Raw genomic sequence first — 25,920 nt, 5'->3', positions numbered from 1 at the left:
AGTGTGGGGAGAGAGAGAGAACTTTTAATGAATCTGCTTTAGCAGCGATGGGGGTGGGGGTGGTGAGAGGGCGTGTGATGTGTGTTCTCCAGGCCTGGGGTCCTCTGTCCCTTTGTTGGCAGCACTCATTAGAGAAGCATCCAGCTTCGCCGCCCAGCGCTCCGGCCGGCTCCGTCTCCCGGGCGACGGAGTCTGGACCTTCCCTCCCCACTGGCGGACAACAACAGGGAGCGACGCTTACCTTTCCAGGCCCTGCAGAACCGCTCATCTATTCAGCGTTGTGAGGAGGGAGGGGGGGGGAATAGGAACTAAATATATGCAAATTGGATTTGAATGAAATTAGTGATATGAGGAGCACTGATATAAATAAATGATGATAATAATCAGGACTTCAAACTCAATTTTCCAGGCCGGGCTTGAAATCTCGGAGGCAAACCCCCTTCCCCTTCCCCTCCCTCCCCCCACACCATCGTCCTCTCCTTACAATCCAATCATGAATAATCAGAAAGCTTCCCACATTACCGAGGTGCCCTTTCTTTGCCAACACAACACACACCACCCTCACTGCTGTGTGGCACTTCTGGCTGGATGTTGTCCATTCACCCCGCAGTGCGTTCTGGGACGGAGCAGTTCCTGGCAGCAGGAGAAGAGGAGGGAATGATTGTTCCCCCTCCCCTCCCGGTGATGGTACCCAGGTTCTGTCACCCCCACCTCACATCCTTCCAGAGCTTTCCATTCATCCATCCACAAACACCATCAGGGGGGTTAGGCAGACCAGGGGTCCACATGAACGGGACTGTCTGAGCCGGAGGAACCGAAGCCAGCCTGGACGCCACGGACGACGCAACATCGGAGTGCAAGAGGGCGTCGTCAGTAAGCCGGCTAATGTTGACGCTGCCAGGCGCTGACCTTGTTTGAGCAGGTTTGGGAGTCACCGATTGCTGTAGCCTTGGAGTGCCAGTCCTATGGTGTAACCCCCTTGCAGCCGGGCCAGTCCGCCCAGCCAGACAGGGAGCCGTCAGGGCTGGGGACAGCTGTGTCTCAGGGGCTCACCTGGTCCCACCAGGACCCTAACCCTAACCCAACCACACACCAACCCTAACAGAGACTATCTGAACCAACCTGAAGGAAAAGACATAAGTTCTACTTTCCGAGGCGCCTGCCCCCAGATACAGACTGGCTTGCTGACTGCTCGCTCGTGTGTGTGTGTGTGTGTGTGTGTGTGTGTGTGTGTGTGTGTGTGTGTGTGTGTGTGTGTGTGTGTGTGTGTGTGTAAAGCTGCTGGTCCGCATCCCAAATCAAGCCGCTTCATCCCGATTAAACCCTCATCAAACCTGATCCCAACTCTAACCCCAAACAGAAACCTACCCCCATCCAACACCACTCCTCCAACGCTAGCTCCCTCACATCTGCAAGCGCTCCGAGACAACAAGCCTGGAGGTCAAAGGTCAGAGTGCACCGTGGGGTTGAGCTGGCGACGCCCCCCCACGGAGGATTGTTTTCATCAGCAGGGAGTGGCTCCTCACGCAGCGACCATGCCACAGGTATAAATCACACGGCCACAAAAACAAAACAAAAGGGGCCATATGTGGCGTGGAGCTACGCCTCCTTTCCGAAAGCTGACGTCCACTTCACCTCAGGCAGGGGAGACTAGCCCCCCCACCCCCCTGTCGCTCCTCCCCCCCCCCAGCTAAACCCCTGACACAGCCCCTCATCCTCTTCTCCACCAACACTCTTCACTTCCTCTGCTTTCCCTCTCTGTTTGACTATCAGTCTCTGCTTGGCTTAGCTGCACGTTTCTAATCAGCTTACTGCCAATGAGACTAAGCCTGAGCTGAAAAGGCGATTTAGGGAAGTAGTTTAGCCAGTGGCTGACAACTGGCTGTAGCTGGGGGATGGTATCGATGAATTAGGAGGAGAAAGACTGACGGACTGAGAGGAGTCAGAATGAGTCAGTACACAGAAACAGACAGGAAGCTACACAGGCCTTTTTCACAGACTAGACGACCAGGTACGCTTGCACGTGTTTAAATAGAAACATGACAAATGAAAGTTCTTTACCATGCACTGCATGATAATTCACAAAATCCAAAATGAGAGAGTACTTTAATACCGTCGAAATAGGACATGCTGACAATGGAGAAAGAGATTCTGGGAGTCCTTTTCCTCCTGGGGTTTCCAGAACGCCAGAGAGAGCGGGGAAAACACTTCTATGGCAGATAATAGAGCCATACATGTTCCCATGCTGAGACAGATCTCCTCTAAAAGACTGAGGGCTGCTTTGTCAAAAGAAAAACGGTAGAAAAGACGACAAAACATGCTCTAGAAATTATTTTTTGCCAGCATGAAACCGCGCTCATCGCAAACCGAGATGGCTTCAGACAGAGGGAGTCCAGAACTACCAACACCGGATATCATCCCTCTTTAGCCTACATGAACAGCACCAGAGGCCCGGTTATAGGGACAAAGGCTGGGACGTGCTCCAAATGGCCCACTTTGCAGACCCTCATCTCAATTCCATCCTTCCGTGGCACAATTAGCTCCAGTGGAAGGTGCTAGGAGAACAAAGGTTTGGCCGTTGAAGGCAGTTTGTTAAACCCAGCGAGGAGGAAGCGGATGAGGACAGCGGCGGCCGTCCATATGGACGGAGGATGGCCTGGTTTACCAGCCTCTCAGTCCTGGCCCGCCTAGCTGCACATGCCTCCCAGCCTCTCAGTCCTGCCTGCCTAGCTGCACATGCCTCCCAGCCTCTCAGTCCTGCCCGCCTAGCTGCACATGCCTCCTGGTGTGGGCAGGCCGCAGGAGGAGCGGACGGGCAGCATGGGCTCGCTCTCTCTCGGTTCCTGTGAGAACGGAGGAGTCGTGGAAGGCTGAGGAAACACTTAGTGGTCACAGAGGCTGCTGAGGCGCAGATCAGACCACAGGGAGGGGCCGCCAAGCGCCGGAAAATACTACTGTCTTAATACAGCTGGTAATATTACTCATGAATGTCTTTATTCAAGTGCTCAGAAAGCAGAACACTGTAGTGTGACATGTGGGGGCGGTACAAAGTGTGATGTCTGTTCAGACACCTGCTCGGACGGGCCAGGTCTCCTACACAAGCATGAGCAGTACTCTGTGGACATAAACTCGATGAACTGAGAGGGGTGACACAGAGGTTTTCCAGAGTGACTTGCGGGCCGGATTTAATATTTCGAAAACCAAATGAGTCTAAAACCATTTCCACTCTGCTTCCCTTGAAAGTGAAATATGCAGTCAAGAATTTTCCCTCCGATATTCTGAAATGGGAAAAACGGCTTTAAAAAGAGAGAAGAAAGAGAACCTGCTTTGAATGGGAAAATAGGGAAACTGATGAAGGAGTGAAGGAGGGAGGGGGGGGGGGGGAGAAAAAACACTGGAGGGCAATTATCTGGGCTATTTCTGGAAGAGTGCTTTTCCATCGTCCAGTAAGAACCGATGGAACAGGGAGGCCCTGTTTGGCAGCTGGCTGGAGAGGCGTGGAGAAGGGTAGAGGGAGGGAGGGGGGGAGGGGTAAGGTGGGACCACAAAGCTGTGCTGTAACGCACAGGCCTGGCCACTGAACGCTGGAGGACCTGGGGGTACGGCGGAGCAGAGGGCCTCTTACCTGGAGGACGGAGCACCCGACACTATGGAGGGGTACGGAGGGGGGCAGGTCTGACACGAAAGAACTCCCTGTGTCTAGGGGAGGGTCCTCCAGTGGAGGGTGTGGGGGGGGGAGGGGGGCAGGAGGAAGGGGCAAAGCAGCACAATGCTGCAGTGTAGGCAGCAGTAAAGCCTATAACAAGGCACAATGGATTTACTGTCAAACACCCTTCTCCTAGACTTTCATAGGTTTCCCTGACACCATGTCTGTCCTTTTTAAATAACCACACAACAACCTTTTCAGGCCCGGAGAAACGGCCTCTCCTCCACCAGTGAATGGGTCCTTTCTGTGGCCAACGGTCAAGGCTGTGTTTTCTCTATTCAAATGCCACGTTTTGCTTGGCATGATGGGAGAAGAGATGCCACAGTATTATCCTACTGTTACACAGCAGTGCGTATGTGAAAAGAGTGCATGGTGCTATGGTTGAGCAAGCATTTGTGAAGTACAAAGTTCAGGCCTCTCCAGACAAATTCAAGGCTTAAAAGCTCCTAACAAACTGCTCCATTCAGTAAAAATGGGAGTGAAAAGTGGACGATAAATGATTCAATAACAGGGATGCAGATGAATGATTCATTGAAAGGACATGAATGCACTTCAATTTTTTACGAGGAACAGTTTGAGGAGGAATGTCCATTCTTAAATAAATGGAGTTGTCCGAGGCTTGTATGAAATCTTGCCTGGACCTGCTCTCCAAGGGAATGCTGGAGCCACAGGGAGATTGTTCTAAACTAACTACAGAAAGTTTACTTTCTAAATTCTGATGGATCATCTCAAGTTCAACTTAGTCACGTGTATTAAAAGTACAATGATAACTTGTGCTCTGGCTGTTTTTCTGCCTTAGCAAAAGGGACCTGAACCACACACACACACAATGTAAAATGTTCTCATATTTACATTCATATCATTCATGCTCCTTGAAAACAATGGCAGTTATACAGAGCAAACAATGCGTGAAGCTTTTCTTCCAGAACACTAGATCCAGTAGATGGCCAACGTCAAAATCTCCTACGATCTTTAACCATGAAGCGAAAAAAAAACCTGAAACCTAGTCCTCCAAAAGCAAGAAAACCAAAAACAACTTTCAATAAAAGATGAAGGAACCAGTCCACTTAAGACTGACAACCTCACAATGGATCACGGGTGATGACTGCGTTATGGGTAAACAAGAGCCTGAAAGAGCAACAGCGAATCCAGAGGAGTAAATCCTGCGAGCGTGAAAGTAAACAGGAGTGAAAAAGAACGGCGGAGGACGGCAGGGCGATCAGAGACCAGAGGGGACGCGGCATTGCAGGGAAAGAGGAAGCATCCGTCTCTGCATGACTCGGGCCATTATCCTGGGCAAGGGTAAAAGTGCACCATCATCACTACTAAGAGAAGCTGCAGCTTTCACATGCCCCTAGGCTTGTCCCCACGGCGAAAGACGGCTCACAGAAGGAACGGCTGCCATCGCGTTGGGAAGGATAGAATCTTCCCTGGTCCAGCTTGTTCGGCAACCCACTCACAGGGCAGCAGTGTGTCTGTGTGTGTGTCTGTGTGTGTCTGTGTGTGTGTCTGTGTGTGTGTCACACTTCACACGTCAACGCGTTTCTGGTCACACCCAGAGGGTTCGTTGTACTCGTTGAGCGTTATTATAGGGTCCACTCTCTCTCTCTCGAGATGGACCTTGAAATTAGCTGTGCAATGATTATCCAACCATGACTGAATCCTGACTCATACTTTCTGATATTTACCAATAAGCTCTGAATAGTCCAATACTCAGAGTGAGCACCGTGCCGTAAATACAGTCCAACATGCTAAGATAATTGGTGTTGAGATATGAAGAGGACCACTAACCTCTTGCCAAGGCTGCTGAGGGGCGTGCCCAAACTCAAAGGCACGTTCGGGTTACGGCTTCGTCCAATCGGCTTCTTGGTTCCACCCTGGGGCTCCGCCTGTTGCCGGGCAGGACTGGCGCAGGGCTTGACGTTGAGGTCTCTCAGGACGTCGTAGTTGATCTTGGAGGAGATCTTCTTCTGCTCCAGCATCTTCTCGATGGCTTCGTCAGCGGTGTTGGCTCGGATCTCAGTCCGTTTCTTGCAGGACTTCTTGGGCTAAAGGGCATCAGGTCTGAGGTCAATACGTTTTTTTGTTTTGTTAAGTCCCAAAGTATCATTAATTAGTCAACATCCATTTAAAATCGAACAATCGTCGTTGGAATTGATGTATAGTTTAAATAATCCTAGTAAACTGTAACAGGATAATCTCATGATGGTAAACAAAAGGGGCTCATTATAAAAAACGCTTTTTCCCCCCGAAAAGACAACAGCATACGGATGCTGGTTAAGCTCTGTCACAGCCTGTTCACTTTATTAGATACTGGTTGCGGTGCAGTTAATCCAACCAGTTAAAAACAGTGAACAGATGTTAGACCTCAACAAAGGGCCTCCGCTCTGCCAAAGTTTTGATGTAAAACCAGAGAATACCCCCTTTAAGTAGAGAAAGACGCCCCCAGTCAGAACAGAGCTTGGCCTGTCTTTCTGCTGGGGTGTTCACCAACACTGACGAGGTTTACCTTCCTCTCCTTAAAGATCCCCAGTTCCTTCTCCTTGGCTATCCTCTCCGCTTTTTCTGAAAGTCAAAATGCCAGCGTTGCTAAAGTTGGCAGAGAGTCGGTTGGGCGGCATATAAAAAGTGTCATACAACAGAAGGAAATGTACCTTTCTGCTCTTTCAAGTAATCGCTGTTTTGCAACATCCACAGGTCAGTCTTGATTTTGACTTCTTTGTCGTTCAGGAGATACTGTGGGGAGAGGGAAGTCCAACCAGGCAGGGTTAGTATTTTAAAAGGTGTTTTCTACCGCCTGTGCAGTGAACCTATCGCAGGTGGGTATTGTGAAGACGACGCGTTGCCCAGTGACCCCTCAGATACACACCAGCTCAATCTCATCGTCATCAATTCCACTCAGGTCCAAGTCTCCGTTCTCTGTGGCTCCATCTGAAAGAGAAAGTCACAAGAATAATTTTGTTCAAGGACGTCAACTTCACTTTTTTTTTTTTTTCTTTGCAGTAAATAAAAACTGATAAGAACAGTTAATAGGCTTAACTCAGGTTTAAGCCTGTCTACTTTTAAGGGGCCTCTTTTCAATTCTTATATGCTTTATAGATTTGCTGCTCGCTTTAGTTTCAGATGCTGAGCAACCATTTTCATGAAACAATGCGTGACATTTCCATTTTGTACTCTCAAGGTTGTTTCTCTCCTTGATTACTCCAGAATGAAAGAGTGAGACAACAGCGTTTGTTTATCTGAGTCAGAAGGATCCTGAAATCACACAAATAAAGGAAGGGAAAAATATTCTCACAAAGGAAACCTGATTACTTTTGATAAGGGAAACAAAAGGACTGAATGGTTGGCTTGCTCGAAAAAAAGATGACTAGCTTTTTACCTGTAGATTATCACTCATTGATAAACCATTCAGACATCAAACTTAATCAAATGGAACAAGCCATCATGAGAGGTAGTGTGATGGCAGGCGATAGGTTGATGTGGGTCGTTTAACTTCAGTCAGTTTTCGTTCTTTGACATCCTCAGAAGGCCCTTCTTGCACGAATTCACCAACTCCCCACAGGAGCGCACATCAAACATCTGTCACACACTTCCACACACAGGTTTTTGTAGTTAATTAAGGAGAGACAGGAGGAGCGCACACATGAGAGAATAAGAAACAGGATTTGGCAGCAATCTAGGAGTTCATTCATTTCCGTAGAAGATTTTCTCTTAAGAGAAGTCTCTCAAATGGACTCCACTGATAGGTCACAATCTCCCAGGGACAGGCTTGTGCAGTAGCTTCCGTCAGTGCAGTGACTGTGGGGAGGTGATAAGAGGGAGAGACCAGGCCTACGAGCCTTCAGAAACACACTGCCCAAAGGAGAGGGGCCGAGATTAAAGAGAAAAAACGCACACCACACATCTCTACAGAGGAGCACCACACACTGTTGCTATGACACAAATATCAGACAGTCCCTGAATAGAAGAGGGACAAACCGTTGTGAGGATAGAAAGCAGACAACAACAGTAACCGTTTCACTGACAGATCTTCACACGCAAAAATGGCATCAAAACACATGTTGGAAGGCAGATTTACTGACTGCTCATTAAAAGCTCTCATAATAGCATGTTTGTCGTCCTTCTCCCTCCCCTCCCCCTCACCCCCCAGTAACGCCTTTGCAGGGCTGGGCTGAGTGAGGAAGCCTCAGCCCTTTTGGCAACATCTCAGCTGTGCAGATACCATCACACAGCCTGCGCTTTCCAAGGAACTGAATATTTTCTACAGAATGTCCCTCTGGACCTTGCCCAAACCAAAGCGAGGGGGGTAGTGTGTGTGTGTGTACCAGCTAAACACCATATCTCACTACAGTTCTAAGAAATATGAAACCAGCGCCAGCCACCCCCCCCCCCCAACCTCGCCCCCCCTACCCCACACCTCTAACCCACCCACCCACCAGGACCCCCCTACCCCACACCTCTAACCCACCCACCCACCAGGACCCCCCTACCCCACACCTCTAACCCACCCACCCACCAGGACCCCCCTACCCCACACCTCTAACCCACCCACCCACCAGGACCCCCCTACCCCACACCTCTAACCCACCCACCCACCAGGACCCCCCTACCCCACACCTCTAACCCACCCACCCACCAGGACCCCCCTACCCCACACCTCTAACCCACCCACCCACCAGGACCCCCCTACCCCACACCTCTAACCCACCCACCCACCAGGACCCCCCTACCCCACACCTCTAACCCACCCACCCACCAGGACCCCCCTACCCCACACCTCTAACCCACCCCCCCACCCACCCGGACCCCCCAACCCCCCCCACAGAATGCCTCGTCCCAGCTGACTTCCTGAGTGATGTGGTCAGAGAACAGGAGCGTGACCGTGCAGGTGTGCGAGGGGGAAACCCAGGAGTGCCCCGAGGACGCAGCTCCCCCAGGTGGAACTGGCCTTCTGAACATGGAGAGAAAACACAGAGGGAGAAGAAGAACGAAGGAGTTCACTGATCCTGTCTCCTTGATGATTTCATTTTTAGTGTTCTCAGAAGAAGAACAAAGACAGACCAAAAAAAAAAAAAAAAAAAAAAAAAGAAGAAAAAACTACCAGATTCAGCAAATTAGAGGGAATGTCAAGAGTTTATGTCTGCTGATACTCTGCACCTGTGTGCCCCCCCCCCCCCCCCTCTGACTCAAAGAAAACAAAGACTCAATAGTTTGTGTGATCCTAGGATGAATCATTAGGGTGACATGGTGTTCACCCTCACCAGTACCCAGACTTCAAGGGATTGAAGTCGGGGTATTGGCGCTCCTATTGTAGCTCCATATCGAACACCGCTTCTCCCTCCAACCTGCAACACGACATGCCGCGTCATTCTCAAAGTTCAAACCTGTCCGCCAGGCGTAAGGACTAGATAGGAAAAACAGGACTGGATCTTGCTCTGTTCCTTGAACAGACGAGGAAATAAACGCAGTGTGATATTCAGGCTGCCACGGGAGGAGGACTGGGAAAAGACCATTAAAAGGTGACCTCCCTGACCTCGACAGCGCCCAGACAGACCCTCCTCCCACTCAACCACCTGCTCCTCCTCAAGCCTCTTCCACTGCCCCGAGCCAAAGACAGAGGGACAAGAGAGGTAGAGAGAGAGTTAGAGGGAGGTATGGAGAGAGTTAGGGGAAGAGAGAGTAAGAAGGAGGTAGAGAGAGAGAGTTAGAGAGAGTTTAAGGGAGGTATGGAGAGAGTTAGGGAGAGAGAGTTAGAGGGAGGTATGGATAGAGTTAGAGAGGGAGGTGAGAGAAAGATAGAGAGGTATGGAGAGTTAGAGAGGGAGGTATGGAGAGTTAGAGGGAGGGAAGGAGGAGTAGAGAATGAGAGCAAAATTAGTAGAGAGGGAGAGAGAGGCACACAGAGGTTGAGGAAGAGAGAGGAGGAGTAGAGAGGGACTTGGAGTGGGAGGTAGATGAGGAGGAGTAGAGAGGGACTTGGAGAGGGAGGAGTAGAGAGGGAGCGATAAAGAGGGAGAGAGAAAAAGAGAGAGAGGGAAGTAGAGAGGGAGGTACAGAAGGAGGAATGGCGAGAGATGGGTAATCATTCACCAGACACTGTTCTCAAGCTCCAGTTCCTAACCTTGAATGGTGATAAAGAAAATCCATCCTGCGTTACCAAGTCCAACAGTTAAGAGTACAGCGTTATGTGTACAGTACACTTTACCCAAGCATGTACATTAGAACACACACACCACTCAAGTCATTATTCACACCAGCAGCCTTGTGGATGAATCACTCGTTAAATATCCATGACAGCATTGGTAGAGTATGCATCCATGCTCCGTGGCCAGACCAGGAGGATGTGGAAGGGGGTTCAACTCTGTGACGTCACACCAGGGGAAGGGGGAGGGGGCATGACTTCCAGCCCAGTAAACGGTGTGCGTCACCTCCAATCAGACTCGCAGCCTTCCCCTCCAGTCAGCCGGCCTGGGAGATGGATCATATCCAATCATCTGTGGCTCGTCTGACGTGTGTCAGAGCCAGAGATGCAGCGTCTGGCCAGGGACATGCTCCTTATACACACACACACACACAAACACACACACACAGACAGAGACACACACACACACAGACAGAGACAGACAGTCCTCATGCAGAATTCACAACATCACGGCCAAGTCACAGGGGATCACCGAGGGAGGGTAGCATGGCTTCATCTCCTGTTTTACTGTGACCTGGAGGGGTGACTGGCTGGGGGTCTCCACCCCAGGCCTCCCCAGAGGGGCTGGTCATGCAGACATCTGCCATGCCTGCCCCACCCTACTGTACCACCCCAGACCCCGTACAGAACTGCCTCCTCTACCACCTCTGCCTTCCCCTGCTCTTCCAGATCCGTTCACCTTCTCAACCTCCACCTGCTCCTCCACCAACTCCTCCATCCTCCCCTCCACCACCATCAGCTCCTCCCCTCCCAGACATCTCCAGCAGCCAGAGGAAAGTCGGGGGTAAATGAATGGAATGAGCTCCAGCCGTGTATGTGTGTGTGTGAGTGACGAGGTTAGCTGGGACCTGACCTTGCTGCTATTGCGTTGTGCCGTTGTGTTAGTAATTCCAGCCTCCCCAGGCTTGTCAAGGTGGCAGTGTTCAGTCGCTCTGTCACTGATACCATAGAAGCATTTCATTCTTTACAACCTTGAATGACTTTCTGTAGCCATCAGTCTCAAACTTTTAAGGCCACAACTGAGTCACCAGAGAGGCTTTTGGTCTGCCAAGAGCAGTCACACACAAACACGTAGCTGTTTGTCTCGGTTTGTGTAACGGCTATATAATGTGTCCAAAGATGTTCTGTTTGAAGGGAACTCTGTCTAGAATACTTGAATGATAAGGCCAATTGCTGAATATGAGCTTCCAGCTACACCTTTCAAATGACTACATCTGGTGTGACACCAGGTAGGTTCACAGCCCAGCAAGCCCCCTCCAAAGTACAGGGCTGGTCAAAAATCAAAGTGCTTCACACTTGAAATGGTCCTCACATTCTCAGTCTATAAAAAGCCAGAGTGCCAGGAGGGGATAATGCTTGCCCAGGCAGTTAAGGTCAGGGCAAATGTCATTGATTGGACTAAGTGCCATACTGAAAACACAGGTCTTCAATCAATGCTGCCTTTAAATGCTACAAGCCAGTGCTGAGACTGACCTACTGAAACTGTCCTAAAGTTGCAGACAGTGGTTCAGACCGTGGCAAACAATGCTGTAGCTGTTTTTACAGATAAACATGTACATTAAAACAGCATTTTACAGATATTTAGTGTATTCATTTAGCAGACGCCTCATCCATACGATCTGACACAGACTGGAAGTTTGAACTCCACAGAAAAACCATAGGCGCTCTCAAACACACACACACACACACACGCACAGATGAAAGACAGAGCTGTAATGAAAAGGTAGCCTACTCTGTCCACTTAATACTTCAAACATTGATCTGAAGGAGGCCTAGGATCTCTGCCCCTCCCTTGTGCACCACAATTAGGAGAGGATGACAAGCTGTCTGCCTGCCTCCACCAGACCTCAGTGAGACACAGAGCCATGAAAGCAGCACCGAACACAAACAGAAACATTAACAGAGGATTGCTTTTCTCTAATCAGCCTTCTGGACGTGGTTGGACATGGGAACCCAGACGACCTAATGAAGAACCTGACTCCAGGTTCACAACGGACAGGCTAGTTTGAGTGAGTGAAGAATTAGTTCAACACTACAAAGATGCATGGAGATCTGATGACTCAAACCTATGGTACCATGTGTATACATAAAAATAAAAACCCTCCATTAATCTGAAAGCATATGATTCAGGCCTGTGAATCATCTTTAATCTTATGATGGTGCCGTCTCTCTGAACCTCATCTACTCCCCTGGCGGAGGTCAAGGTGACGTCACGAGGAGTCGTGATGTTTCCTTCCTACGGTTGGTGTGACCACAGCGTCTGAGCCTGTGACGTTAGACCCTCCCTCACGTCTTACACAGGGCGTCTCCTAAACGCAGCTGATAAACCCTTCCTTCCTACCTTCACATCACTTCTCAGTTACTCATGAACACCATCCCCCGCAATCTGGACAGACAGAGCTGACGGCTCGTCTGTCACATCTCCAAACCCTGTCAGAGGCAGGAAGTGATCATTCACACGCGGGGAAGGGGAGGGACAAGTGTGTGAACAAAGCAAATATCTAAATGTGAGGAGGAAGGAAAAAACTCGATAAATACATTAAAAACAGGAATGAATCCAAGTAACCTAGCTCACCATTCTCCTGCCCCTCTCCGATGCACTCTGTGATGGATTCGTCGAGGCCCAGGCTGGCCGCGGTGGGCAGGGGTCCCAGAATGGAGGCCAGAGAAGGGCCCTGACGTTGAAAGCACTTGTCGTCCTCCTTCTCCTGGTCCTCTCCGGAGTCAGCCTGGTCACACAGGCCCTGGCTGAGGTGCTGGGCCACAGCCTTCAGTTCCTCGTCCTCCAGGTCGTCCGAATCAGGAACCTCGGAAGCAGACGCGTCGTCGTTGCTCAGAGGGTCTGGTAGACGAGCGGGAGAGACAGTTGGCCGTTAACAAAAAGACACGTGACACCCAAGGACAATGTCGAAGGAGACGGAGAATGTCAACTAATCAAAACTGACATTTAGAGTCTTTTTGTTCAGGCTGTGCTGAAATGGCATCTCAATTGGAGGTATGTAATAGCAATGATTCACTCCGGTATCAATAATTACATCCATTATAGTGTTCATAATATACCAACAGGCTTGCATCCCAGCCTGTAAACGCCCCACTGAGCCTTGCTGCGATAAGGGGAACTTGAGGGGGAAATATGGTTGGGAAATGTAGACCATGTAGATAGCCACCACAAACTATCATCAGATCTCCATCTATATATCAGCCAAAAATGGAATTGTGCCTCAAAAAAATCTATTATCAAAGACCATCTCAAAGTTTCAGGGATGTGCATCAGTCAGCTGGATTCTCCTTGAACCAGAGCTGGGTTCTGGAGCTTCTCTCCAGGGGGTTCCCGAGCTGGAGAACATGGCTGCCAAACTCAACGGGGCCCCTTGGCAGCTTACCGCTTTTGGCATACGAGGAAAACATCCCTCTCAACTTGGGCCTGCTCATCTCCAACTCCATCTCAATCTCATCCTGGTAGCAGTGGACCTCGCCTGTGGAGAGAACGACCAGTCAACTCCACAACTGAAATAAACCAAAACGTTCAGATTTTTTTTTTTTTCCTCTTTCTCCTTCAAAAGTCTGAATTGGATAAGCTGAACCACACCTTGAACATCCTCGATCTTTTTCTCCAACTCGATCTCAAGCTAAGAAGGACAGAGGGCAAAAACAGTGATGCTTGGAAGAAGGAACACACTGCAGAAACAAACACCCAGAAGTGAAACGCATTCCTTGAAACATTTCAAAGGTGTGGTGGAGCATCAGGTGGGGAAAGATGTTCATGAAGGATAAGGAGCCGTGGTCGTCCAGATCCATCCTCTCTCCGTACCTCCTTCATCCTCTTCTTCTTCAGTCCTGCGGTGTAGGACGGAGGGTCGCACTCCTGGTCCAGGTCCACCTTCATGAACTCCTCAATGGTCAGCTGACTGGTAGGGGTTTCTTCAAACTCATTCAACCTGAACCAGGGACATGACAGAGAAGAGATGCAGAAGGTTAGCCTCTTGACCCTCTTTCAACACACCGGATTCAAACGAATGGGTCGTTACCAAGCTTCTGCAGAGCTTGACAAGGTTGTGCGTTAGAGTAGGGAAACATCTCAAACGAGCAGGTCAGCGGGTCTTCCAGGACCAGGGTTGGGATTAGCTACACTAGATGGCATTTTGTATAATATAGCTCTCCTATAGAAACTCTTTCAGCTCAAATAAATGGGGGGGGGGGGCTCTTGGGTGCCACAATATCTACTCCGCCAGTTCTTACCTTTTTCGTAGCGTGGCCTCACACACCTTCACCACACCGATAATCTCCTTGACGGTGCGCCGGAACTCGTGCATGCGAGCGGCCACCAGCAAAGCTGCGAATAGGACCAGACGTCAAGGGGAGCCAACCGAACACCATGTCAAGAGTGCATTAAAGTTACATAACTCTCACTGTGTTATTAAAGATTGATGGATACTGGTTTCGACATGCAGCTGTAATTTCTCTTTTTTCTTTGTTCATTTCAAGCTGTTAGCTTGTGGTTATGTCACAGACGATTTCAAAAGTAATCCCTTTATATCGAGTAGCATGTTCTTCCAAACCTTTCCTTTCTGTGTGTTAGTGAATCCTTCTAAATGATTGATGATAAACAATTAATTATTCAGATATTGCAGTGGCGAGGTACAGAGGAAGACAGAAAAGTCAAACCATGGGTGCAAATATACATCAAGTCAGAGGAAGTTGGTTATTTAGTTTCAGGATGTCTTGGAGGAAGATCATAGGGAGTCAGATGGCTGAGCGGATAAGGAATCGGGCTCGTAATCAGATGGTCACTGGTTTGATTCCAGGCCATGCCAAATGAAGTTGTGTCCTTGGGCAAGGCACTTCACCCTACTTGCCTCGGGGGAATGTCCTTGTACTTACTGTAAATTGCTCTGGACTAGAGCGTCTGCTAAATGACTAAATGTAAATGTTCTGTGGTTTAGCAAAGGAAAAAGTAAACTGATGAATTCATAATAATTGTCACCAGTCAGAATAAAATATAAAAAACATTTTTTTTATAGCGTCATGAACCTTCAGATAGTCTTCTAAGCCTGTGTGGACCCGTTGACTGCCATAAGTAATCCAGTAACCATGACCAAATGTGACTCTGAATAACAGACTGCTTGAGTAAACAGACAGGTTGGTATGTGAGTGGCCAATGGGTGTTACCCGGGGTTTGTCGTCACCCTGGTTACCTGCGCCACAGAGCCCTGAAGGCCTTCTTCCGGTGTGCATCCAGTCCCTCTTCATCCTCTGCAGCAGTCTCAGGGCCGTCATGGAGACCTCACGATTCTTATCTCCAAATTCCAGCAGCTGGGTGAAGCGGGGGATGTATAGGCACGGGTCTGGGGGGGGAACAAGACGGAGGGGGAAAATGAACTTAAAATGTTTCGATTTAAAAGTTGTCTCAATGCCGTTTTTGTGCATCTATTCTTGTCATCGTACGATCAACTAATTACTTATTTTGACACAACATCATTCAATATATTTAGATTAAATAGTTCGTATTTTGTTGTCGAGACCCTTTTCGCCACTAGCTCATGCTTGTTAGTAAAACACCAGTCATTAGTCAGCCTTACTTTGCAAACACGTTTGCACTTTGAACATATATGATGAATATACCAACACACCGCCAAATTTGAATATATATATATATATATATATATGCGTTTCGTTTCAAAACAAAAGTATTTTCAGTGACTGCAGCGGGTGCGCTGATTCAGATTGGTAGACGCACCATGCAGAGCGTCCGGGGAGGCGCTTGTAAGCTTCTGACGTTAACGGCTTCCGTAAATCTGATTTGTTAACAGCAAGATGGGCGTCCGAGAGGATTACACCACAAATAAAAAATAGACGGGACCCAAAACTCAGCACACGACAAATTACTATTCACATTGTATCCACACAGCCGCCACGAAGGACCCCCGCCTAGTCTGCGTTGATAAGGAGCTTTCGGGGAGAAAACATCTGCCAGGATTTGCAGAGGAAAAAAAAAAAAAAAAAATCACTGGACTAAAACTGCAAGCGGAGCAAAGATTGTTTGGATTTACCATTTGCTCGATAAGGAAAAACAAACACCGGCAAAAGGACCGGCGAAAGGACAGGCAATGCACAGAAGATGAGACGAGAAAGAAAAAAAGTATATTTTGCATGAAGTTGGAATATAACTCCCCGGGACGGATATTTAGATGTTGCTCCTAAAATTGATTCGGGGTTAGTAGACAATCGGTATCAAAACAGTAATAGCCTAGTTATTGCTTGTAAAATATAAAAAGACGATTTCGATCACCAACAGTACAATCTTAGTTAGGCTACTATTATTTATTGCAGTGTGACCAACGCTTGGTGCTGATGCCAACGGCAGATTGCAGGTTGCTCCATCATGGTCGGATCATGAAGTGTTTGACTTTCTTACTTTTACTTCCAGAAACACTGAAAAAGTCTAAAAAGACTGGTAAACACTCGGGAAGACTCCCAGTATGTTATGAGATTCTAACACTGTCCTTGACGAAGAAGAAGATGGCTGCAGAATTGTACCCAGCGACCGCAAACACCAACCTACCCAACAACGGAACCACAGTGACGGTTACTGACAAGAAAAACGATGTGCAGGTCACCCAGTCGGCAACCACAACAGCGACAACCCCGACGACCCAACAGAACATAAACAACAACAATATCGATCCCACGAGCTGGCAGTCCAGCCATCCCACGTTACGAGAGAGGTACTGTGGCCCATTAAGTTCTTTGCTGACGTTCAGTTAATTAATTATGGGTGCCGATGTTGAATTGATAGTAAAGCATTTTTTTTTATCTGCAACGACTACAGGTGGCTGTTCGATACAGTTGTGTAGTAATGGCAGCAGTGTAGAGATTTTTCAACATCAGACTCAGATTTCCCCAGAGCTAAAGTGTGCTTTCAAGCCAAGTCATAGTGTGTACAAAAATTGTAATGACAGCTGTAATTGTCAGAAGAGCAACCATAGAAAGTGTGTTGTATTAACACTTCTCTTCTGCTATAGGAATGCCTTGATGTTTAACAATGAGCTCATGGCTGATGTTCATTTCATTGTTGGTCCCCTGGAAGATTCAGAGAGGCTGCCAGCACACAAGGTAAACCCCTCGACTCCATCTGGAAAAACACGTTTGACAACCATACTGTCCACATACACCAGATCATTCATTCAGGTGTTCTTCTCTCCAGTATGTTCTGGCAGTGGGCAGCTCAGTCTTCTGCGCCATGTTCTACGGAGATCTCGCCGAGGGAGAGTCCGAAATCCACATCCCAGACGTGGAACCTGCTGCTTTTCTAATTCTGCTGAAGTAAGCCACTCACCCCCACGCAGGCCCACCTTGTGAATGACCAACCCAGTGTCACTTCAAAGGAGAGTATTACTCATCCAAAGCCAGACGAGTGAAAAGCCAAAATACTAGAGAGCCAGAGGCTATGAAGAGCAGCATAGAGAGCTGTAATTGCTGCTTTCCTTGCCCTTTGTTCATCCTGAAAACACTTCTCTAATACACGAATAACAATTTTCATCAAGGGAGCAGGGACAAAGTGTTTCTCCATTGTTGATTCTGTAACCACTTGTAATTTCAAGGCAATGAAATAGAACATGGCCGTTTTCTTTTATCCTTTGAAAGGACAGCATGGTAGTGCCAAGTTAGCTGTCCTCTTTTGGCAGACTGAGATTGTGCCAAGTAAGCCGTTTCTATTTTGGTAGACAGAGAAGCAACAGGGCAGTGATTTGTCGTCCTGTTGGTTTGCCTTCTGCCAGTACGACAGTTTTCACACCCTCCCCCCTGCCTCTCCCAGGTACATGTACAGTGACGAGATTGACCTGGAGGCTGACACTGTGCTGGCCACCCTGTATGCTGCCAAGAAGTACATCGTCCCGGCCCTGGCCAAGGCATGCGTCACCTTCCTGGAGACCAGCCTGGAGGCCAGGAACGCCTGCGTGCTGCTGTCCCAGAGCCGGCTGTTTGAGGAACCGGATCTGACTCAACGCTGCTGGGAGGTGATCGACGCCCAGGCGGAGCTGGCCCTGGGCTCGGAGGGCTTCTGCGAGATCGACCTGCAGACTCTGGAGATCATCCTCCAGAGAGAGACCCTGAACACCAAGGAGGTGGTGGTGTTCGAGGCCGTGATGAACTGGGCCTCGTCCGAGTGCAAGAGGCAGGGGCTAGGGGCGACCTCCGGCAACAAGAGGGCCGTGCTGGGCAAGGCTCTGTACCTGGTACGCGTCCCCACCATGACGCTGGAGGAGTTTGCGGACGGGGCGGCGCAGTCCGACATCCTGACCCTGGAGGAGACGCACAACGTGTTTCTGTGGTACACGGCAGCCAACAAGCCCCAGTTGGACTTCCCCCTGCCTCAGAGGAAGGGCTTGGTCCCCCAGAAGTGCCACCGTTTCCAGTCCTCGGCCTACCGCAGCAACCAGTGGCGCTACCGTGGACGCTGCGATAGCATCCAGTTCGCGGTAGACAAGCGGATTTTTATCGCCGGACTCGGGCTGTACGGCTCCAGCGGAGGCAAGGCAGAGTACAACGTGAAGATTGAACTGAAGAGGCAGGGGGTGACCCTGGCGCAGAACATGACCCGGTTTGTGTCTGATGGGTCGAGCAGCACGTTCCCTGTGTGGTTCGAGCACCCGGTTCAGGTGGAGCAAGATGCCTTCTACACAGTAAGTGCCATCCTAGATGGGAACGAACTCAGTTATTTTGGCCAGGAAGGCATGACGGAAGTGCAGTGCGGGAAAGTGACGTTTCAGTTCCAGTGCTCCTCGGACAGTACCAATGGCACCGGGGTGCAGGGGGGGCAGATCCCAGAACTGGTGTTCTATGCATGAGTTGGACTGGTCCAGACTCAAGGTGGTGGACAGAGGAGATGAACTATGGATCTAAACCTCACACACTTCTAAATAACGTAGCATCAAGACAGTAGAATATTTCACAAAAAAAGGACTGATACTCTTGCAAGACTATTTTCAAGTGAAGGAACCTTATTTTATCTTATTTAATTTAAGAATGTATTTTTATTTTAATTATTGACACTGCAAAAAGTTGTCCTATGTGCGAAATTAAGTGGACGGCCTCTGCAATGTTGTGCTTCTTTTGTAAATTGCTGTTGACTTGTTTACAGCTTGAAGCTGGTAAACTCAGATGTTTATGTACGAGGCAACCAACTTGAACAAAATCATAAAAGTTATGTGGCCAAGACATGTCACTGTTCGTTGTTATAAAAACTCATCTGTGTGTGAAATCTTTTCATTACGCTTCTTCCAAGCCAGTTCTTGCCGAGATGATTCTGGTGTAACAGCGCCCTCTAGGCGAGCTGAGGAGAACTACAACCTGGTCACAGACATGAGTTCAGTATGAGAGGTGGTGGTTACCTATAGCTGGAGCGTTGATGCAGAGTTCTCTGGCCAGCACCAGAAACGTTCTACCCAGGACATAAACATTCACCTGAAAGGGAGGGAGCAGATGGAGGGATTAGGGAGTAAGGGGAACGAGAACAAACATTGGGTGGGTGGTAATGTATGCGTGTGTGTAAACAAACCGATTTAAATAGTTCGCCCGTGCGTCACCCATCAAGTACAAGTTCCTGAGTTACACACTAGACACTGAAACATGTGGGGGCAATCTGAAGGTGTATAAACAGAGTGAAAGGGATTCAAAAGGAGCACAGCTTCTCTCCAGGACAGAGAAGACAGGCGAGGAGGACTTCATTCCCTGGAGGTTTTGGGACCCCACCAGACACTCTCCCTCTCAGCCCCCCCTCCTGGGGCGCTAGCCAGGAGGGCACACCCCATGCTATTCTGGGAGGAACGTCCCCCTTCAGGAATTTGGACACAAAAACAGCAAGGTGGTGGTGAAGGAATGTGTCGCTACTCTGACACCATCATTCCCACAGTCAAGGTGGGGTTTTTTCAGATTGTATTGTGAGGAACCTTTTACCAGGACCCCAGACGAGGGTAGATGTTGCCCAATAGGGCAAAGTAGAACCCTGGTCTAGTCTAGCGGCCGGTGGGGATCCTGAGTGGGTCATACTGCCTTGTAAAGGGAGTGGGTCCATTAGCCACGGCCACAGGCCTGGGTGGGGCCCCAGTGGCTGGGTTTGGTGGGGATATCTAGCCATAGCACCATTAATCCAACCGTGGTCAGGCACACATCCCTCCAATCCATTCCCCAGCCTCCCCATAGCGTGGGGGAATGACGGGGGAAGGGGAGACATCCCCCCCCAAAGACAGCTGGGAGCATAAAAATAAAACAACTGACCAGCTGTGGCTCTGAGAAATGCCCCCCCACCACCACCACCACCACGCCCCAGTCTCAATCTTGATCTGCAACCATTAAAAACGCAGACAAATGTGAGCCTAAATTTATCTGCTGTCATCTGCTTTAGTTGCATAGCAGAACTCAATGACTGCAGCCTCCAGTCTTTGTGTGGTTGGATGTAGTCATTGTGGTCAACGGCACAGAATGAGTAGCTTTGTAGCTTGATTTAAGGGATACTCGATGTATAGGAATGTTTTTATATGCAAAAAAAAAAAAAAAAAACATATATAGCAGATTATAATAATAAAATACATGATTTAAATGTACCTGAAGGAGGTCACTGAGATCCAACAGCATGTCTAAAGGGAGGGTCAAGGTCATAAATCCACACAATTGCAAGTCATTACATTTGTCAAAGCATTCTAAATATCCCAAAAATACAGTTTGTGGCTGACCTGACTGCTCTATGACCCCCTCCACATCCACCCCCCCTGGCCTCAGACCCCATTATCCTTGAGGAAGGCAGGCAGGAGCCCACCCCCATCCCACACACCTACATGGATCAGTCTGTCGTGACACCTGTCCACAGGAAGGCAGACAGGATCAGAAACGCCCCTCTTAACGCATCAAAACTGGATTACCGTCACTGATGAGACGGAAAAGATAATCCCACACAGCCTGGAGATTACATATGACTCATTCGTTCAGAGTCGGGAACACAGCGGCCCCCTCTGCACATGTCCTCAAATTGGGGAACGTTGGTGAAGGGTGACTGTGGTCGCTTACAGAAAAAAGGGACAACAGACAGCACGCTCATCTGTCTCAGATTTTCTCAGGGGCCTTCTTCAAGGAGGCCTTTACATCGGCACTGACACGCCGTCTCTCCTCTCCCTCCCTCTCTATCCTTCCCTCTCTCTTCCTCTCCTCTCCCTCCCCCTCTTCCTCTTCCTCTCTCCCTCTCCCTCTCCCTCTCCCCCTTCCCCTTCCCCTTCCCCTTCCCCTCTCCCTCCCTCCCTCTCGACAGCACTGCAGACAGACTTAAAGACCCAGCTGAGTTAAAGGAAGTCAGGAACGCTATATTTATCTGTCAACACGTCCCTCTCGTTCCCCCTCCACACTCTCCTGCAGTCCAGCAGACAACGCACTTGGAAGGCTCCCTTTCCATCCCTCTTACTGCAGATAGACCGCCCTGCTTGTGAAACTCAAACGTCACATAATCGACAGACATGGGCGATGGGGTGGGAGGTCAAAGTTCAACCCGACACAACGCTGTGAGAGCTCAACATTTGCGATGTGATATCAAAGGAAGATCGTTCGCCGTTGGATCCATTCTGTTTTGCTGCAAGTGACTTAGCTTTTAGTGGTCACGATAAAATCATGATTCTTCCCCCCACCCGCCCCCCCCCCCCCCCCCTCCGTGTGGACAAGGATACGGGGGGTCCCCTCGGTCCTGCAGACCAAGTACAGGCAGGCTGCGATCACATGGGCAGACTTGCGTCCACTAGTCAGGCGTTTAGCCAGAGCCATCTTGTAGAAGTTGAAGGCCGTATCCAGGCAGTGTTGGTTCAGCTGCAGCTGGTGACCCAATGACATGATCTGACGTTTCCCTGGAGACAAACAAAAGGAACGATATTACAAACCCAAAAAGTGTGCACGTACATTCACATATTTTGTACAATCCTCAGGGACAAAAATCACACACACAGCTTCTGTACAATCCACAAACATGTGAACAAAGAACTTATAACAATGACAGATTCAACACTGAATCCCGAGGCTTGGAATTACACAGATGCAGGTGTGTCCCCAAGCGTTGTGTTTACACCTGGTGACCATGACAAGAAGAAAACATTGTTTTCCTGATATTCACGCACTACTGAAAATCCCAGTTTTTTTTTTTCCTCAAACCAATACCTTCCAAGATTCCTCCTAGTCCTCTTATTCTCTCGTCCACTCTCTCACAAACTCTGGAGAGACACAATCTCAAACCCTGACCAACACAGACAAATTCTTTAAACGGCCGCGAAACTCGGATAAATTACAAGTCCTCGTCCGGCCAACATGTATGACGTCTGGTAACCACGTCTAGGGCAACCACAGCAGAACATATGGTATCTTGTCCAGTAATGAGAAAAGCAACCTGGTGGACTGTTCTCGTGGAGATTCCAGGGACATTAATCACGGAGTGGTGAATGAGAGGGAGGGTGTCTGGAGCCTGGAGATGTTTACGCAGCAGATGAGGACTCTCACAGCACTGATTTGGTTCAAACAGCGGTAGAAAAGGCTCAGACGCTGTAAATCTGCCTATAGACAGTCCAGAAGGCATGACAGGGACCCATCCCTGGTCTGTACACTCCTCCTTCCTGACCACATGTCTGTCTGTCTCTCAGTCTCACATACATACGTGTTCAGCAGCCAAAAGGCACCATATTAAAATGTGTCCCAACAGACCTTTACCCCTCCACATGCCTAGTATAAGCCTCCAATCAATACACTAACTTCCAATCATTCTTTCAATATTCCTGGTAAGTAGATAGTAGTAATATCGAACCAGACTAAAATACATTTCTTCAACCTTCAAGCTCCTTCCATTCAAAGCTCTTGAGCTCTTGCTGGACATAAGACATTACTGCTTAAGTTTGTATTATTGTTACGACTATGAGAGCAGAGAGTGATTGAAATCTACTTCGCTATAAAAATAAATATTGCGGACTCACCATTCTGTAATGTCTGGGCCCGTGACTCCCTGCCAACACCAGTGTAGAACCCTTCTCCAAAGGTGGGGTTCCTTCCAGTAGCTAGAGACAGAGAACCAGAAAGGGATTTATTCGCCATTAAAGTTTGCACAGACAAGGAATTTGCTTTGGCAGGAAAGTGCATACAATAAACATATGTGGTCTAACCTTTACTAAGGGTAAATAAACTAGCAATACTAAATGGAATAGAATTAAAATAAAATATACAATAAAGTTGCCGTAATTTACAATATAAAATACAAATATTACAGAAGATACAGAGAAGAAACAGGGACATCATATAGATATTATAAGATGGATACATATGTATTTATTTATATATATTTCGAACTGTGTACTGTAGATGATGCTTGCTAGGTCATAAAAAGTTCAATTTCCTGATAACGCTATGCTACTCGGAGCATGCGACTAATAAAACACAGACACATCCATGGAGTTCATGTGGATCTACGCTAAATTAGCCAGCGCTGCCCTCTAGTTGGAAAGAAGTGCAAGCACATTTGCAAGTTCCCAAAACCAATCACAATCTGTCTCCATCTGAGTTGACTCACTGACTTCTGCAGCCTCAGCTAAAAAGAGAAGCCCCCAAAGGTTAAAGGGTTGAGCCACATCACTGAGGATATGGTTGTAGAGGGGATGTCAGCATTTTTTTACAGAGTCAAAAGCAAGACACAACATATAGCGTGCTGGTTTGATTCACGTTTATTTAGAGCGTTGATGATATCAGTTAAAAGTGAGAACTGGGGCATCCAGGTAGCAAATCCGGGTCGACCTCTTTGCTGCATGTCTCTGTGTCTCTCTCTCTCTCTCTCTGTGTGTGTGTCTCTCTCTCTGTGTGTGTCTCTCTCTCTGTGTGTGTCTCTCTCTCTGTGTGTGTGTCTCTCTCTCTGTGTGTGTCTCTCTCTGTGTGTGTGTCTCTCTCTCTCTGTGTCTCTCTCTCTCTCTGTGTCTCTCTCTCTCTCTGTGTCTCTCTCTCTCTCTCTCTCTGTGTCTCTCTCTCTCTCTGTGTCTCTCTCTCTGTGTCTCTCTCTGTGTCTCTCTCTCTCTCTCTGTGTGTCTCTCTCTCTCTCTGTGTCTCTCTCTCTCTCTGTGTCTCTCTCTCTCTCTCTCTGTGTCTCTCTCTCTCTCTGTGTCTCTCTCTCTCTCTGTGTCTCTCTCTCTCTGTGTCTCTCTCTCTCCAACCTTCAACTGTCTCTAACGAGAGACTAAAAAGTATCAAATGCCAAAGAGACACAGAACTTCAGACTCACCGTCTCCAGCAACAAACTGCCCCACAGCAGAGGAGCCTCCACCTCCCGTCTCCACAAACTCCACTTCGGAGACGATGATGTTGTCTTCCAGGACAGACCCACAGCCCATGCACACCGCATTGCCCCTGGACTGGTCCACATCGATGTCGGAGCCCCCACAGTTCTTACACACTTTGGAGCTCATGGCGAGACGAGGTCGGTCACGCTCCTCAGCCTGGTGAGAGAGAGACCAACCTCCTTGAGATGGATAGAGGAGGCACAGAAGGATGGCTGGTGTAGATTGTTGTAGACAACAGTATTGCTAGGCTTTTGCTGAAGGGGAAAAAAATCAAGATGACGCTGATGATTTTATTTAGTGAGTTATTCGAGTAATGCCGATACATGAGTAACAAATTACCCTGCAGCATTTTACATTGACTGGATAAAATGAGTGGGAATTAAACATCTAGCGTTGGGAAAGATTCTGTCATCAGTAGCAGTTTTAGGGTAACCGTTTTGTTAACTCCGAGCTACGTGGCAATGGTGGGCAGTCTGGTGGTAGCCACAGACAGCATAACATTAGCTTAGCTAGCTATCCTATTTTTCTCCAGTCTCTAGCGACGTTAATATGAATGACTCAACTTTGAATTTGACTAACTAACGCCACTACTATAAAGCAAGCAAGCAAGTTGGCTGGCTAACTAACCAATGAATACTCTACCTTGGACTGACAGCCTGTTAAAGATATCCACCCACTAGCTATGGCTAACTTCTAGCCTAAGTCATGTAGCTAAACCATGCGTGGTGACAGGGTGTCTGCAATAGTGATTTGCATTATCCTAGCTAATTAAGAAATGCTAAAACAAGCAATTCGTGTAGCTAAATTAAATATACGCACCAAACGTACAGTACAGGATTGCAGTGAAGCTTGCCTCCCGAGCTGAATTCCAAGCGCGTGTCAGACTCGCAGAAGCTTCCCTGTACTCTCTGAACGGATTGTCTCTTTTACTTTAATTGTCACTCGTATGTGATATTCGTATACACGTTAACATACTCGTGTGTTTAGATGGTTAGGTAGCATGTTGCTACATCATAATAACCCACAGCATTGTAGCTTTCCTGCAGTTAAAGACCAGTTGTTAGCGATTCACTACTTCTAACATACGCCCAACATGTGCTTTTTCATGCTGTGTGGATCAGTCCAATAAGCTGGACGAGGGTGAGACCATTTTAAAAAGGTGGTTCTTTACTTCAACCAACCTATATAGACATACAAATGTATCTGATAGATTAGTGTGTGTGTGTGTGTGTGTGTGTGTGCATCAAGTAATATGTGTTTATGTGATGACCAAAATTACACAAAAGCCGATCACGGCATGACATTGTTAAAACAAGCTCCCCTACTTAAATCGATGAATGTATACAGCGACGGCTAACGCAATGTTAAAGGTCCACACTGCAATGTTTACAATGCTTTTATGAATGTCTCAAAGGGTAGAAGTATGTAACACCTGTAATATTTAGTGTTGGTCACAGCACTTAAAAGCGTAATCTGAACGTGTGATCTCTAGGGGACACGTTTCAAAACAAATTGTGGTAACAAACACTTTTATTCTGTTAGAATCAAACGGTGTAAACCTTTCTTCATTGATAAAAAAAAAATGGAGAGACGATTACTCTATAAAGGGAGACCATAAAGTGCAGTAATACTAAAACTTGCCGAATATATCAAATTGACATTGTTGTCAA

The 25,920-nt window shown here is 48.2% G+C and overlaps 2 protein-coding genes across 6 annotated transcripts in view; one reads left to right on the top strand and one right to left on the bottom strand.

The window, feature by feature from the left end:
* Positions 1-25,370, bottom strand: part of brf1a (BRF1 general transcription factor IIIB subunit a) — a 29,416-nt gene extending 4,046 nt beyond the window's left edge. For 3 of the 4 annotated variants that reach the window (XM_084680410.1, XM_084680427.1, XM_084680436.1), the window contains exons 1-16: positions 25,070-25,370; positions 24,193-24,406; positions 22,904-22,984; positions 21,620-21,793; positions 20,514-20,545; positions 19,301-19,373; positions 15,104-15,253; positions 14,148-14,241; positions 13,720-13,846; positions 13,498-13,537; positions 13,292-13,384; positions 12,484-12,750; positions 6,576-6,637; positions 6,361-6,442; positions 6,216-6,271; positions 5,498-5,754 (exon numbers count right to left, since the gene is read on the bottom strand). In XM_084680410.1, the coding sequence (XP_084536536.1) occupies positions 5,498-5,754; positions 6,216-6,271; positions 6,361-6,442; positions 6,576-6,637; positions 12,484-12,750; positions 13,292-13,384; positions 13,498-13,537; positions 13,720-13,846; positions 14,148-14,241; positions 15,104-15,253; positions 19,301-19,373; positions 20,514-20,545; positions 21,620-21,793; positions 22,904-22,984; positions 24,193-24,376 (1,772 nt within the window). In that variant the 5' untranslated portion in view covers positions 24,377-24,406; positions 25,070-25,370. The remainder of the gene's footprint in view (positions 1-5,497; positions 5,755-6,215; positions 6,272-6,360; positions 6,443-6,575; positions 6,638-12,483; positions 12,751-13,291; positions 13,385-13,497; positions 13,538-13,719; positions 13,847-14,147; positions 14,242-15,103; positions 15,254-19,300; positions 19,374-20,513; positions 20,546-21,619; positions 21,794-22,903; positions 22,985-24,192; positions 24,407-25,069) is intronic. The other variant, XM_084680419.1, reaches the window with a different exon arrangement.
* LOC146300082 (BTB/POZ domain-containing protein 6-B-like) lies at positions 15,748-19,170 on the top strand. Of its 2 annotated transcripts, XM_084680456.1 has the most exons (5): positions 15,748-16,121; positions 16,336-16,633; positions 16,931-17,021; positions 17,113-17,231; positions 17,725-19,170. In XM_084680456.1, exons 1-5 carry the CDS (start codon positions 16,097-16,099, stop codon positions 18,755-18,757), a joined length of 1,566 nt encoding a protein of 521 aa, XP_084536582.1. In that variant the 5' UTR covers positions 15,748-16,096; the 3' UTR covers positions 18,758-19,170. The 2 variants fall into 2 exon arrangements, with proteins under 2 accessions (XP_084536582.1, XP_084536574.1); XM_084680448.1 differs by lacking the exon at positions 15,748-16,121 and having other exon boundaries at positions 16,147-16,633.
* Positions 25,371-25,920: the final 550 nt, after the last annotated feature.

This window comes from Hypomesus nipponensis, chromosome 3, assembly GCF_054491055.1.
Source record: "Hypomesus nipponensis isolate SF chromosome 3, ASM5449105v1, whole genome shotgun sequence".
NCBI lineage: Eukaryota > Metazoa > Chordata > Actinopteri > Osmeriformes > Osmeridae > Hypomesus > Hypomesus nipponensis.
This window is presented reverse-complemented; position numbering and strand designations above follow the sequence as displayed.

Excerpts from the sequence above, each read along its gene's own strand:
- LOC146300082 (XM_084680448.1), top strand. The coding sequence starts at position 16,260 with ATGCCAACGGCAGATTGCAGGTTGCTCCATCATGGTCGGATCATGAAG. Across the intron at positions 17,022-17,112 it reads AGAGGCTGCCAGCACACAAG|TATGTTCTGGCAGTGGGCAG; the intron begins GTAAACCCCTCG and ends TCTTCTCTCCAG. Across the intron at positions 17,232-17,724 it reads GCTTTTCTAATTCTGCTGAA|GTACATGTACAGTGACGAGA; the intron begins GTAAGCCACTCA and ends TGCCTCTCCCAG.